General features: G+C 40.2%; 1 protein-coding gene across 4 annotated transcripts in view; it reads left to right on the top strand.

The window, feature by feature from the left end:
- GRIK2 (glutamate ionotropic receptor kainate type subunit 2) overlaps window positions 1-16,808 on the top strand; it is a 436,288-nt gene that overhangs the window by 187,093 nt on the left and 232,387 nt on the right. For all 4 annotated transcript variants that reach the window (XM_081904609.1, XM_081904608.1, XM_081904610.1 and 1 more), the window contains exons 6-7: window positions 2,453-2,506; window positions 6,155-6,328. In XM_081904609.1, the coding sequence (XP_081760735.1) occupies window positions 2,453-2,506; window positions 6,155-6,328 (228 nt within the window). The remainder of the gene's footprint in view (window positions 1-2,452; window positions 2,507-6,154; window positions 6,329-16,808) is intronic.

Raw genomic sequence — 16,808 nt, 5'->3', positions numbered from 1 at the left:
CTGCCTAATGCTCCAAATATACAAAACCAATTCTCAGGCTACTTCCTTGAGCAGATCAGGAACATTGACTTGAATATATGCAGCCATGGATTTACTTTTCTTAGGAGTGCACTTTTTGCATATGAATTATTTTGTTAAATATTTCTTTTCTTTCCCTCTTGATACTCGAAGCACTCTAGTTCATTTAATAACACAAGTGTCTGTGTCTTTTTTAAAAATAGGCTTCGGCACTGATATGCAAAGTGCCCCCATACCTTGCCACTGATATTTGAGTTGATTATGTGTGTAACAGCATGATGAGAGTTTCATATTCTGAATCCATGCTACATATATTTTGCAATGAAGAGCACTGCAATGCATTCAGCTGGCAAAGGATGAAGGCAGTTGCATTTTAATACTCCTATTTATTTTCACACATCTTATGCAAGTTGCCTTTAAGACTTAGTGGTGTTGTCTAGAACCAAGTCTTGCATTCCCCCAAGCCTCTGGTGTAGGAAAAGAGAAGAACAAGCACTGTTCTCTTTGCTGACTTCCTTCTTTGGAGCATGAGGTGGCATAGCATAAATGCCTGCTCTGAGTTGCCCCCTCTCATGCTCCAAGGTCTTTTATGTGGGGAGAAAGATGTAAAAATTCTGCTACAACTCTGCTCTGGAATCTCAAAGCAAGCAAAGTAGCAGCCTTTTCTGACCTTGCCTTCTCCATTGAAATCTTAAGAGGCTTGTGAGCCCAGGGGTCTAATGTGTTCCTGGGGTATGACTGGACTGTGTCTTACCTCTAGCCCACCTAGGTGAGAACATTACCCTTTCCTTCTGCTGTAGCTCAAGAGCCAGAAAGTGGCAGTCTGATGCACTTGCATGTTTGTAATGGAGAATGAAGCCCACTCTGGGATTTGGATACAAAATGGAATAGACTTCCCTACCCCTAATCTATATGTGGTGTACATTCCCATCACTGTGTAGCAGTCCTAGATGCTGATTTTTCAACCCTTCCTCTTAATTCTTAAAAATCCATATCAGAAGTTATTAGCCTCAAAGCGTGGTGCTGATAACACCAAGATTGCAGGTTTGAACCCTGTATGGGGCAGCTGCATATTCCTGAATTGCAGGGGGTTGGATGAGATGATCCTCAGGGTCCCTTCCAACTCTACAATTCTATGATTACTTACCAAACAAAGAAGATGGGTACAGTGAGGCTTCAGGGATATGCTTTTAGCCCCAGCCTCTGAGGTCACACCAATTTCCCCAGATTCTCACATGTTTAGGCTGCAGCAGGGAGCCTCAGGGAGCTGTGAAGGTGTTCAACCTAAACTAATGAAGTAAGAACCACAGGACTTTGGCAGCAGGGCTGAAAGTGCTGCCCTGTTGTATCAGTGTTCTCTTTTGATAAACAAGGCCTGAAATAGGCTGTTCTTTGTGCTTCTGTTTGATTGAACAGAACAGCCTTAATTCCTCTGAGGAGCTGCCCTGTTTGGTGATCTTTCAGGCATTCTTCTCTGTTTTGCCCGTCTGCCCCGCGGAGGGAAAACACTGCAGAGAGAAGGTGTGACTCAGTCACAGGGATGAAGCAAGGTGCCTTCCTGATTCTTGTCATTCAAGATTCATCAGCGCTAGTCTGCTTACCTCTTTACAGATTTATTTAGCTTCAATTTCAGCTCATATATTCACAATAGCTCTTCCTATTTTCATCCATTTGTCTACATGACACCATCTTGGTGGATGAAGGAAGTTAGTTCTGACCACGGCAACATTAGATTCAGTCTCACTTATTAATCCGAGAAATGATTATGGAAAATTTAAACTGCACAGCTGAAGCTGATGTGCTGCTTAGAAAGATTTGGAAATAACACCGGGGAGTTGGAAAGTAGCCCTGGTGCTTTATATGAGCCATTAATGCTTTAAAAATGTGCCTGCAGTGCTTGAAGCTTAAGTGCTGCTTGTGGGGTAGGGTGTTGAAGTGTTCTGTGTTTGCTGCCAGCCTTCAACCTCCCTTTTAATTGAGTAATATTGTTCACTTGGAGTAACTCTACATTTTTCTCATTATGTATCCTTTCTGGTGAAGACGTATAATAAATACAATTAATGGGACCATTCTCAATTCAGATTTTTGGTTGGCAACCGAAAGCTCCCATTAATATGTAAAACTGTAAGCTTCTTTCACATTTGCAGCCCTAAACAGTTCACTAATAATCTTTCTATCAGCAGATTTGCTTCATAAATTCCTTTAATAGCAAGTAATCTGCTCCAACTGCTAAGGAATGATTTGCTTGACCTAATTTTAATATGATTCCAGCCCTATAGTTTCATCCCAATGGTATTCTTCAAAAAGCCTTTCATTATTCATATAGGTGTGATTAAAAGCAATGCTATGTGTAACCTTAGAAATATTAAAAGCAATGTTATGTAACTTTAAAATAATAATAATGTGTGTGTTTGATTCCCCCCCTTCCCTTTAGGCTTTAGCAATGGGAATGATGACAGAATACTATCATTACATCTTTACCACATTGGTAAGTAGCTTATAGGAATCTGCTGGCGGTCTCAGACAAAGGCCTTTGGTTTCTTAATTATATTGCTTGACAAAGTGAAAGTGGTCTCTCAGGAATAGAAGAGAAAGAAGTACTGAGTGTTTTCTCCTCTTGATTTTGATAAGTTGCAGCGGAAGCTCTGGAGGATGGTTTAATTAATGTTCGTAAGTATTATTCTGGAAAACTGACACTACTTGCGACGAAATTGGAGGGCAGAACTGATTTTACAGTTTTGCAGACAGTTATTTGTTCTGGAGAAACACACAGCATGCAGTTCAGAACGAGCAGATCACTTCTCCCTTCTTTTTGGAGGAGACTTGTTTGATCCTATTTGTTTTGCAATAAAAAAATGTTTGTCAACACCTGGGAACATTTCCGGTTTTTAGACAGCTTGTTGTATTTTGGCTCTTGTAATTAGATGGGGGAAAGTTCTATCTGAATAGGAATAGCTTTAGTCCCCTTTGTACACTTGGTAGCCACTTGAAAGAATAGACAGGAGCACGGAGGAAAGTCACTATCCATTTGCCTCCCTAAGTCATAATGAGATTGTGCAAAAAATCTGCATTCTAGTTTTTGCCCCACGCCTTAGAGGAACTCACCAACATACAAGCAGGACTTGGAGCTCACAACCAACCAGAAAACTGCCATTGTTAGGCTTTTAATAGATGCACATTACAGGAAACAGAACAGCAATCCTAAAAGTTTTGCAATAGTTTCTAGATGCATCCAAAGGGTTTTTGCATTTGAAACCTTAAATTCTGCCTGCGTCCAGAGCGTCCGATGGAGCATTCCTTGCTGTGTGGGGAGGGGCCATTGCTCAGTGGTAGAGCATCTGCTTTCCATGTAGAAACTTCATTCCCTGGCCTCTCCAGGTAGGGCTGGGAGGAACTCCACCTGAAACCTTGGAGAGCCGCTGCCAGTCAGTGTAGACAGTTGTGAGGAAGAGATACCAATGGCATAAGGCAGCTCATAGTCCCATGCACCCAATGAGGCTTGTATTGTGTGGAAAGAATGAGATGACTAGAAAGGCACATGCATCCTCATTCCAGTTAGCAGCCTTCTGCTGTCAAGCAGAGGCAGAGTGGAGGGGAGAGAGAAGCCTAGCAGATTAAAGTGGATTTCAAAATGAGCCACTTTCAGATGCTGCTGCTGCTGCTGTAAATGTCAGCCGCCTGCTGCATACTTTATCGGCACAGATTTCTTCTGGATGTTCCTGCTGGTTAAGCCCAAGCCAGTGATCCAGTGGTTAAGCCCAAGATAATGGCAAGAAGGCAGTTCTATGGCTGATTGGACCAAGCCTAGTAAACTGGCTTGCTGGAAGTCTGCCTCTCTTGAGCTCTTTCGAAGAAAGAGCAAGGGGCCAGGCCAACCCATAAATGAATCGAATAAATAATAAAATAAACTTGCCATAAAAGTTCTGCACTTCATGATCAGACTTCTGGACTAATTACGTATCCCCATTTGCTAATTAGGTCTCGGGAGCAGGCTGGTGGGAGGGTGGATGTTTCCCCCCCTGAAGAATTGAATGTAAACTTCAGCAGTTGACAACTGAGGATAATTTGGGACATGCCAGGAGATGATAGATTTTTATGCTCAGCGGAGCCATGTAACTTCTATCACTTTTTGGCTCCTCTGCTTTATTAATTACTTCTTACCTGACACAGCGAAAGTCGTGTCCAATAAATTTTCTAGTCACGCTGTTTAGCTGTGCTGTTTGGAAGTGTACTTTCCCATGATTGATTTGGAGCCTAATGTAATAGCTCATTAATTCTCTGAACTGTTGTGCATATTTATTATAGTTTTGAGTAAACAGGAATGTGTTTAAATTACATAATTATTTATGCTATTGTCCAAGGTAGTCTGGAAGCCACCCAAAATTTGAAAAGTCGGGGGGGGGGGAAGAACTTTGGGGCATTATTTCAAGCAGTTCTGCACCTAGCCAAACCTGTTTCCCTATGCTGTGGGGAAAAATTGCCATCTCCTATCATGTCTTGGTCATGCCATCTCTTAAATTGTTATTGAGAAGTGCTGGCCACTTTTGCACATTCACTTCTGCTGTCTCCTTCTAAAACACTATAGTCAGGAAGATGGACTGAGTCAAACTATATGTGGTAGTGTGGGTATGTATACTGGAAGATTAATGTGTGATTGGACTATATCTTGCCAGATAGGTAATTAGGTCTTGGCACTTTTCAGCTGTGTGAGAATACTGTATAATTCTTAATGCTTCTTCTCTCCCCCCCCCACCCCGCCAACTAAATAGTGTCTTAAAACAAAGGTGGAAGGGCAGCTCAGTGTTTTGGAAAGTCACTGTGCATTGTAGCATAGACCCAGAAGAAGCATCTACGTGACCTAGTCACATAGTGAAAAATGATACTATAAACTCTAATTGGAATTTGGAATGTTAACTATCTCTGAGATTAGCTTGGGTTCTTGCATTAACAATGAACAATTAATCATATGCCACTGTCTCGGAAGGGGGGCTACTGCTATGCCTTCTCTCATTCTCTCTCTCTCTCTCTCTCTCTCTCTCTCTCTCTCTCTCTCTCTCTCTCTCTCTTCTCTCTCTCTCTCTGCATGTGTGCACTGGTCTGTCTGTCTGTCTGTCTGTCTGTCTCTCCCTGCCTTTTACTGAATAAATAAGCGCATCTTGTTTGATCCCTGCCAAAGCACTGCTGCTTCAGAAACTAGTAACAAAATTTCAGCCTTTGGCAAGAAAAGTAAAAATTCACAGTTCCCATACAAAGGCAAAATTTTTGTCCAGTTAATAGAAGTGGACATTCCTGCCTGTTGAAATCAGGCAGGTGCCTTCACTGTACACTTTTTATTTTGTTGATATCTTTACCATTTTCCATATCTATGCTGAACAAACTAGTTACAGTGGTACCTTGTTTTGCATACGTCTTGGTTTGCAGCCTTTTTTTGGATTGCAACCCATTTTTTTGCATTACGAAGAAAAATTTTTTGGATGCCCCATTGGCGAAAGCGCGCCTTGGGTTACAACCTGTCTTGGTTTACAAACGGACCTCTGGAACGGATTATGGTTGTAAACCAAGGTACCACTGTATGTAGCCCTATTCAGGTATTCTCCCTCACACAATTGACAATTTTGTGAGTGGCAGAATGTTGCAAAAAAAGGAAATATGGTTCTGCTTGTGAATTTGTAGATTTTAGCACTGGAGAAAATGAGTTGAACTTGGGTCTTTCTATTATTTTCCTGCATATAATGTCTGATATCTGACAAACCACTGAAAACAGGCTTATTAAAGCAGAAAAGCCTAACGTTTGCCTAATTCAGGTTTATGGTATGTTAGTAAACAATGAAGTATGCAGCTCACTGACTTTGCTTGACTTTTCCGCATATTGTTAATGGCTATTCAGGTTCGTTTGGGCTCTCAGTGCAGATGTAGGTAATCAGAAGCAGTATAAATTAGTCATTTATTTTCATGTACATGTAACGTTGTTAGCAATTAATTCAATGCACAGTATTCTGGACTTTTTGAGCACTGTTGATTATTCTAAAGTCACCATAATTGCCTTGGAGAGGGCAATAAATACTTGTTTGAATGGAAAAGATTCGGGATGTGTCATAGCAACTACAAATGTCCATCCTTTCTTCTCTTCCTTCAGGACCTCTTTGCTCTGGATGTGGAGCCATATCGGTATAGTGGGGTTAACATGACTGGATTCAGGATTTTGAATACAGAAAACAGCCAAGTGGCATCCATCATTGAAAAGTGGTCCATGGAACGATTACAAGCACCTCCAAAGCCTGATTCAGGTTTGCTGGATGGATTTATGACGGTAGGAGCACAATCTACAGTTTAGTTCATGTGGACCTACAAATGTTTTAGAATTTCAACCTTCCCTTTAGCTGTATAGTTGGTTTTATTACACATTCCTTCTCAATGCTTTATTTTGCTGTATTCAACAAGATGCCTCATCTCTCAGTCTGTGATATTTGAGAAGTGAAGCTGAGCAAATCACATGAAGTATATATCAGAGTGTTTGGCCTGAATCATGCAACTCGTTGTGGAAGCACCAGATACTAAGATTAGAATTTCATTGTAGTACATATATATTTTAAAAGAAAGGTCGGGGGATCTGTTTTTAGGAGGCTTCATGTAATCTGCCAGGGAAATTTGGCTTTTAAGTTTCTGTTGTAATTTATCTGGGTCTTCTATTGATGTGAAATGGGGGTTTACTTTCATACTGTTAAACTTTCATGATGGCCAGATGACTGCAAATAAACAAAACTACTAAGATTGGAAGGTTGAGGTTTAGTACTGGCATGTGGGCACAGAAGTATGGGCTGCCTTTATTTTTCCTAGAAGGCTCCACAGGAATGACACTGAGTGGTGGAATTAAAAAATGGTGCCTCTGATCCAGCAATTTTCCTGGGGGGCTGCCTTCTTTCACCCACACCTTGCGGCATTCTCAAAATTTAAGCTGGGCTCTTCCTTAAGGGGTACATAAATATTGTGGTGGTGACAATGAGGGAATAGAAGTTTTCATCCATCCTTCATTTAAATCACAGTAAATATCTAATAGATGGCAATGAAACTCTTGCAGTTACGTTTCACACAATAAGCACAACAGCACTGAATGTGCTATCTGGAGGAAATATCACATTTCCCCAGGTGTAATATAGGTGTGAATGATTGATGGGGATTGCACTGGTAACATGGACATAGCTGCACCCTCACACATGCACACACTGCCAAAACATTGGTATAATCTTCTATTTTAGATTTGACTTCTTTCAATCTTTTGCTGCATTGGGTTTTTGAAAGAGGGTAAGATTTTGTAATTTAGCATTTAAGTCTCTACATTTGCAAAGAAAGAAAAGAAAAGCGGGGGGGGGGGAGTGAATCTTTTGCTTACTAGATAAAGGGTTATTGTCAACACTGGGAGCATTCCCATTTGTTTAATGCAGTGGGCTTATATTGCTTATACATTTCATGTTCTCTTTTTCTCCTGATGTTGTAAGGCAATAGGAATCTCGGCGCAGTTCCTTGTGTCTGAAAGAAAGACCCATTATTGGTGGTGCTAACACAGTCATTTGTCACTATATAAGATTCTAGAGCTTATGCATTTTTCCCTTGGCTTTATCTCTGAGCTATAGTAGGAAATAAAGAAAAAAGGAATTGGATTCGTTTATGAAGTCTCATGGCTCAGTTAACCCCTTTAATTGGTTCCTAGGAGCTATCATCTGAGTCCATCTATTCAGCTGCACAGTAATGAATGTTTTGCGCTTTCTGGGCAAGTAGGGTGGCAGTGGTGTAAGGGAGAATTTCCAAAGTTGCTTTGTTAGATGTTCCTCTTGGCTATCAAAAGCTTATCTTCAGATCTATTGCTGACAGTGTGGCAGCAGCCAGTGGGCTTTGCTGTGCCACAAGTTATGGATTATCCTCCTGTTACTAGCTGTAGGTCTCTCTTGCAGGGAAAGGAGTCCAGGGAGCCACAATTAGATGAGCTCCTCCTGTACTCCTGGCTCTTCATTATAGAACAAGATGGGAGCTAACATGAGATGCATTGTAGTGGAACAGTGCTGTTTCTTTCATGTGAACTGTCCATTCATCTCATGGGGGCAGGGGGAGTCCAGTTGCACTTTGTCGTTGTCAGATGAAGTGCTTTGTTTACAATTCACTCACCCTTTTTATGAGGAAACATATGACGCTCTCTGATGTCTGCATTCCAGAAAGGTTTGGTTCTGCCTCATTATATTAGAAATTACATAGGAAGCAACTCTATACCAGGTTAGACTGTTGATCCATTTAGTTCAGTACTATCTGTGTTGATTGGCAGTGAGTCTCTCCAGGGTTTCATAATGGGGGTCTTTCCCAGCCCCACCTGGAGATGCTGGGGGCTTGAACCTCAGGTCTTCTGCATGCAGAGATCAGATGCTCTCCCATTGAGCCATGACCCTTAAGTGTCAAAACTTAAGTGATTCCAAGTTACTTTTTGTTTAGACTAGGCAGGGGCGAGTAGAGAAGAGTCAAATGCCACCAGCCTTTTACACACAGTGGCTTTTTATATAACATTGAATTTGTTCTAGATGAAATGTACTCTTTAAACATTTCCTACAAGGTGCTTGCCCTGTTCTTAAAGCCATGCAAAGGGTTTAGCAAGATTTTATCGGATTAGGATTATTTTTTTGGTGGGGCGGGGATTTTTCTTTTTACAGCTATAACAAAGAAGCACTATTACTGTGACAGAAAAGAGCTAAAATGCTGCCGCTAGGGACCTAAGTCTTGATGGAAATTCAAGAAAATGGTTTGCAACTAGGATTTTCAAGCTAATTTGCCATGGACAAATTGCTTAAACACTTTCGTCATGTCTCTGATTCCCCCAACCACTGCAGTCGTATACAAACACTTATTCAATCTACCTCACAGCAAGTCTGAGAGATTAATTAGCCAATGCTGGTATGATACTTAGAAAATCTAAACCGCTGCATCATTATTAATAAGGAAGTCAGAGAAATTGTCATGCTTCCAACTGCTGTCTAACTATAGAGCTGTAACCAGAAATAACTTTTTGAATTAAAATGTGAATTCTATATATTCAGTAGAACTGTTTTCTGGAGAATTAAAAGCAATTGGAAGAATATAAAGGAAAATGAAGAGTGAACAATAACTATGTTTGTGCAATTCGAACAACATATATGAAACTAGATATTCTTTAATCTGGCCACCTCTAAAGAAGGTGGAATTAATTCACCTCTGCAAAAAATGTTAAGTCTAGTTGGCTTGACCTCAGTGTTTCTAAGCACCCATTTCTATACATGCGAGGCCATTCAGGATCTCATAATGTATTTTATAAGTGAAATTGCTAATTTCAGTATCAAAGGGCATCCTTTTTCTGTCCATCAGTGAATGGAATCTATTGCAAGAACAGTGCCCTGTGGGGTACTATCTATACATAATATATCCAGCAGTTTAGGATGCACTCTGTAAATATAAATTATTATTAGAGCATGTTTCCAATTTAATTGGGACATGCTAAATCAAGAAAGTTGTTTTAATTTCATGTCTCCTGGGAAACTGATTTAGCTTAATGATACCGATGGCTGCTTATTTGGAACAATATTAGCATAAAAATCTGCCTAATGGGTGTGCATTTAGCTAGTGCCAATTAGTTAAATGTCACTTAGCCAGGTGTTAATAGGTATAAAATTCTGACGTCTGGACACATGGAAAGATACCAAATCAAAATTAAGGTTAGATATTTTTATGAACAGTCTGGCCGCTTCTGTCATTAAATGATTTTTTAAAAATGGGACGGAATCAATTTTCATTAAACCTTTAATCTCCATGGACAGTGTTTGTTCTTCCAAAAGGTTAGCCAGTAAACTCTAGCAGCTGTCCCAAAGTGGAGGCCATTATGCTGATACAGGACATCGTGGTCATGTGAAAGGTCCTCTCATGGTGTAGTGGATGAGAGGGTTCTCCCTCTCCTGACCTGGACAGGTGATGGGTACTTATAACCTTGATCAGCCTAATTGTGTAGGGGCAGGAGGTGGGGAGTTGCTTCCCCACACAACTCCAGAGCCAGTGTGGTGTAGTGGTTAAGAGCGGTGGACTCGTAATCTGGTGAACGTCTCAGCTCCTCCACATGCAGCTGCTGGGTGACCTTGGGCTAGTCACACTTCTCTGAAGTCTCTCAGCCCCACTCACCTCACAGAGTGTTTGTTGTGGGGGAGGAAGGGAAAGGAGAATGTTAGCCGCTTTGAGACTCCTTCGGGTAGGGATAAAGCGGGATATCAAATCCAAACTCTTCTCTTCTTCTTCTTGTGTTAATAGCTTCAGGGTCTTATAGGAGCACAGGCATAGTTTGCTTGCGTATAATGTACAGTTGTCCGCAGCATTCAGCTTCATGCGTGGGGACATTTTCTATCCATGGAAATTTGTTTTTGTATGTAGATCACCCTTGTAGGAACTTTTCTGTAACATAGTTGCAATGCTGCTCACAAGCAGTCAGTGTATCAAGTTTATCGATGAAAGAAAGCTTATGCAAAACTGCATCCTATTCACTATGGATGATGCAGTAAACAGTGTTGCACACAAAGTACAATATAAAAACCAATACAAATGAATTCATTGGGTCATAGCCCTAAATAAATTTGACGTTTTACATTTTCCTTCCCTTTTGAGAAAAGATAGGTAGACCATGTAGCTAGTAAATCATTGGGGTTTCTCTTTAAAAGGTACATAAATATGGCTGTGGTAGAGAACTTAACATTTCCCTACATATAAAGCAGTTATGAATCTACATGGGTAATGCCATTTTTTTTAAAAAAAATGAATGTTGCATGCTTACATTGATTCTTGGCAGCACATCCAGGTTTTACGCCTTTCCTACTAATTTGTTTGTTGTCATTTACAACCAGAAGTGATATATTTATCCCTCTTCTCCTAAGCAATCATATATTGTCTCTCAAATCCCACCAGTTTTACCTGTGTGTAATAAGTGGTGCCTTGCATTTCTGTTGTGATCAGCTCTCAGGTGCCAAGATATTTCATTATATTTCCTTTCCGGGGGGGGGGGGGGAATTGAGCTGGTAAACATGATTAGATATGGACAGAATGAAAAAAATGGTAAAATAGATAAAGAAAATGAGAGGAGAACTTGAGGCTTAATGCTCAGCCAACCAGCCTCTATCATGATTAATTCCTCTCTGCAGCTTAGAAAAATATAAGCCCATTTTTCTTGGGGGATACTTCTATATTGACCTTCTACTTTAGCATTTTCCAGCCAGCAAAAAGCCTCCCTACACTACCATAGTCTGCTAATAAAGAGAACATTAAAGTATGACATTAATATTTAGAAATCGTACTGTTCATATCAACATAAGATGAAAGGAGATAACTGTATCAGATGATAGGCAAAAGCAATTAGCAAGGAAAACTATGATAATAAGGCACCAGAGCTTGGTAGGTCATCTTAATTATGCATACTTAACTGTGACTTGCGGCAGAGTATACCATGAAGATTAATATGAGAGCAAATGGAACTATTAAGCCATATGATATTCTTGCTACTATCTTTAGTTTTTTGGCCTAAATTTACATATTTCTGCACATGTACATTCAAAGCTCTGTGATATATTCATATTCATTTTGTGGCTGAGGAATGCAAGTTCTTTTTACTGGACTTGAAAAACAACCATTTTAATTACATATCGATACCCTTGAAAATAATGTAGTCTAAAAATACTTAAAAAAAAACAAAACCTGCTACAGAATTGATGTTAAAGATATAGGTTAATAACTTCTTAGGAAGTCAGGGCTAGCTGATCTAATTTTTGCTTGTAACTGTCCACATATCACCTCATAGGGTAGAATCTAACACAGCACTTGAAGCATGTGCTTACCAGGAGAAAGGGGGATGTGACAAGGAGATTGGCATGGTGCAAGTTCTTTTGTCACTGCACCCTGCTGTCCGCCCCCCCATAAGAACCACAATGATGGGAGTCTAGATGTGTGGTACCACTCCTCCTTGCTGGCCACCTGTGATACGTAGCTGATCATTTGTGGAAGCTGTCATAAGGAGGCTGAAGGAATGGCGTGGACTGAAGCTGGGTACTAATATAAATATCCTGATACATAATACCGTCAAATCATTATCAGCATGTGGACATATGAAACACATTGTTACTGAGGCACTTGGTTCAGCTGACACCGTATGCAGGCCCTTGAACTCTGTGACTCCTTTAGTTTCATTCTGCTATTGGCTGTGAAGCCCTCATTCCCTCAACTTCTCATTTACTTATTAGTGCTTCCGTCCTTTTCTGTCTGCTTTTCCATTTCCTCAGTCTCACATTTCATCATCTTTCCATTTTTCATACATTTTCCTTATTGCCAAGGGTACAAGGTATAGGGCAGGTGTGCTAGTAATAAAAATAATCAGTATCCCACAATAACTAAAAATGCAGTTTTATTTTAATGGGTGTTTGATAGGTTTAGGCCTCAGAATGAGTGTCTCCTTCGTCTTCTTAACACGTTGGTAAACACGTAAAATCTGTGTAAAGCTTTCAAGCTCTAATCACACAGAGTTGGCTTTGTATCACAGTTTTCATACTTGAGTTTTTCCCAGCAGTGCTTTAGAAATCAATGAATGAAAATCTGTTAGTGTAGTGACGGTGTTGGCAAACAGTGGACACTGTGCACTGCAGAAGCTGACAGGCAGCATTGAATACTAAAGATTGTTCAGGCGAGGAAGTGTTATCTTGTGACTTTTCCCTCCTCCTGTCTCCCTGCACTTCTAGGGAACTGTGATGTCCAGATGGCCAACACGGGAGGCAGAAGAAAGAGTCTCTCTGATACTGCCTTTCAAAGTTCGTTTCTTCCTTAGACTTCCAGCTCCTTTTAATTATGTATTTTATGGCAGTCTGCACAAGCCACTTAGTCTGTGGACTATGAAATCTTTGGGCCAAGTTTGAGGATAAAATCTTGGGGCTCAGCTTGAGCTGATGTGACAGAACCTGCTGTGGATTTCAGATCTGAGCTCTGAAACATGGAGATTAGCAGGAGGAGTGCCTTTAAGCAGGTGGAGAACTGCCTTTACTCACACCAGCCACTCTGTAATAACAGCTTGTGTTGTGTGTGTGTGTGTGTGTGTGTGTGTGGATGTGGATGAGCGGAAATTTCAGATTATAGGACCTGGCTGTCAAGTTGCCTTGGTTTCCAACACATAGCTAAGTTTAGAAATTAGCCACTTGTAGAACTGGGACTTTAAAAAGCACTTTGTAAAAAAAGAAAAGAGGGAAAAAAGCCTTCTGATTAACAAATTATTTTAATATATGATGTGACCAGTGTACAAAACAATTAATTAGATATTCCCTGCATTGACAGGTTACACTGTCTGTCTGTTTGCATTATGAAATGTGTCTGGAAACATTTTAACCATTACTGACTATTGTAGCTAGTGTGTTCAACCAATTATTATACTAGGGAGGGTATCCTGGCAAACTTCACTCATCAATACCCTGTACCCCTTCACCCTCCCTTTCCATCTGGTCAAGTAAACCCTCCACATTTCTTTACCCCACTGTCTTTACACCTGGCTGACTCACTTTCCTTCCTTTCATACCTTGACAACACACCTTCCACCTTCTATTACATCTGGCCAACCCCCCTCTCTTTATACCCCACTCTCACCTTATATATGTGGCTCTCCTGAGCTACTCACTGGCTCACCTGCCTGCATCTTCAGCCTCTGGTTCATTTCCCCTCATCTTCCTTGGGCCACTCTCCTACCCACATCTTTAGTTCCACTCCCCCACTCTCTCTAGTTTTGCCCTCCATCACCTGGACCTGCACCTCTATCTACTGGATCCCTCTTCCTCTCCATGCCTGGTTCATGCATCAGCCAGCCCTACAGCTCACCACACTGTAGTTCATAGCACCACCTGTTTGTAGGCAAGCAAACTTCAGGATGATGACATCCTTATAATTTTATATACTAGGGAGATAAAATGTTCCAAAATCATATTTACTTTTTAAAAACAACAAACAAACACAAATTGGTAGAATTATGTTCTTTTTAGAATTGTTGGTGTTCTCCTTATTATGCTAATTTTAGCAATTCCAAACAATAAATTGTCATTGGCCATCTGGGTAGACCGTTTGTTTCAATGACCTGGTTCTATCACAGTTACATTTTGCATGCACTTAAAGCAGCATTTTTAATATCTGTCTGTACATAGTCAATCAATCTAATGTACTGATTTTTGTGACAAGGTTATTTTAGGTTAAAATAAGAATAGTTAGTTGGCAATGGCAACTGCAGATATTTCTCCAAGGCCCACTTGAGGAAGTGTTTTATTGCTGTTTATAATCTTTTTTATTTTTATTTTGTGCTGTTTGTTACTGCAAAAAAGGTTGCAGGTCACATCTTCTAGTTATGTTCTATGCTTCTGTTTTTACCAAAGCATTGTGCACAGATATTTTGAAATAATAGCAAACTGAATGTGGCTGCATCTGTCAATCCACTGTAATTTCTGTGTTTATTTTAAGCTTTGAAACCTTAAGTATGTTTACTTGTAAGATTTCCTAGGATTTAGTGTATTTAGAATCTGAGCTCTTCAGACTTCAGCCATTGTAATCTGGATCAAGCCCATCACCTCTAGTGGGACTGACCTGAACTTGGCAGACTAATGGCTCTGAAGTAAATAAATAAGACCACATTGAATTAAGTTGCTGGCTCTGTTGGATATTAGTTCTCTTGTGTGGCATCCTATTTTCTTCAGTAGAACTAAAACTGAACAAGTAGAATACGGATCAAGATTTTGACATGAAATCTTAAGTGTTAACCTTTCACAGTTTCGTTGTACAAACCCTTTAGCATCTTGAAACATGGATCAACTCAGCCCACTTTCATATTCTTGAACATTGTTGTATTATATAGCACTATCTGCACCTAGTATTTTCCAGGGCTATGCAACTGATTTGTCAGAATCTTGAACTGATTTAGGCCAATTTGCACCAGTTTCTACCAAATCAAGATTGGGTCAAGACAGCTATGAGTTGCTATAGACTGGGTTGGGTTGAACTGAATGGTCTCCAAACTGTCACAGTTATTAATTACAGCACCATAAAAGTAGAATGTCAGGGGGAGGGGAGGAGGAGAGCTGGACTTTGTTCCTTGAGAGATCTAGGCTCTAATGCCGGGCTAGAATCTTATCCAACCCTCTTTAGTCACAGTGCTGTCTGGGAGAGATAGTAGTCTTAAAAGTGTACTACTTTCCACATATGTGGTGATATATTAAACTATAGAAAATGGGTAAGCAAACAAAAGTTCACAGCCTTCACTCTTTTGTAAGTTCCGTCTCTTCAAAGAGTTTGGTGGCATTTGTTCAGCTTCTGTTTCAGCTTCATAGGGCCATACCCAGCATTATACTTGTTTGTTTTCCACCCTTTCCCAATTAATCCCATTCCCATCACATGCATACACACGTATTGTCTGTGCCTTAGTTACTTAGGTAGTGTCCCAATGTTGACCTTTTTTTATGTTAGGCTCATATTTTATTTACAGCTATGCTCTTTTTCTATCTCAGCCTTTAGTAGTACTTTGTCTTTTGTGGCTGGGGCGTAAGTTTTGTGAGCATATTGTACACAGTCCAATACATTGTACACAGTCAGTGCCCAAGCAGCATGCAATGAGTGTATGGGTTCCCAGAGAGAAAGTCTGAGCCAATTAGCTTCTCCTCTGGTCTTACTCCTGCTGCGCCGCTATGTGCTAAACCATAGATCAGCTCCTTGTCTAAACCTGAGCTTATGGTTTGTTTTGTTTTTCGTTCTAGTCACACCAGAAACTGTAACCAGGAATTTTTTAATCTTCTCTTTGGGAGTGCAGATGTTCAAAGGTTTGTGCTAAGCCATGGTTTGGTTTAACATTCCATGCAAACTGAGCTAATGTTTGTAGGATTTTTGTATATGATCCAGCTAAATTTAAGTAAGTTCCACTGATTTCAGTGGGAGAAAGCTAAGTTCATGCTTAACTTTCTCATTTAAATCAATGGGTATTGAACATACTTAACTCTGGTGAGATGGTGACCTGACTCAGTGAGTTCAAAGTCATGTGCTGTTGCAGGCAATAAAAAGGTTATATTACTTTGTTCTTCTGTCAATATAGTCACTGGTACTGATAATGTTATTTTTGGAAAGTATCTGAATGTCTATTTTGTGAATCAAAGTGCCCTACAAAGTAGCTGATTTCCCCCTCCCCCGTTGGTTGTAGCTTGAGTGTCAGGAGCCTGTATTGATTTACATGTGAGATCAAGAGAAAGAGTCAGTCAATAAAGCAGTAGGAAGTAAAGCAGTATCAGGAGAGAATTTTAGTTGTCAGAATTCCAAACATCAGGTTTATTAGACTTTTGCTTGTACTTAATAGCTCCTCTGGGGATACTGCTCAGTAACAACTGCTCAGCCAGTTTTGGCATTAGAATTAGCAAAGGCATCTAGGAAAAGGTTGTTTCGGGTGAGGAAGCACCACGTCAGGAAGTAGGGACAGTTTTCTCCTGCTGCTGTGTAACCTTCTGCCAACATATATAAAATTGCGCTTTAGAATATTTTTCTTTTCTCTCATGAAACTGCAAAAATATAGTGCCTTCTGTGCACCACTTTAATGTGGAAAAGTAGCTCATGTATCCTCTTGGCACCTATTACAAAAGGGTTTGTGAATACGCAACATAGTCAGTTGTGAACCACCTTTGTAGTACTAGCTCACAAAAGGCTGATAATAGAAGGTATCATCTGCTTTCATAACTTTGTGACATTCT

This window comes from Podarcis melisellensis (genome assembly GCF_964234715.1).
Source record: "Podarcis melisellensis genome assembly, chromosome: 3".
NCBI lineage: Eukaryota > Metazoa > Chordata > Lepidosauria > Squamata > Lacertidae > Podarcis > Podarcis melisellensis.
Note: the sequence above shows the minus strand (reverse complement) of the source record. Positions and strands in the feature narration are given on the sequence as shown.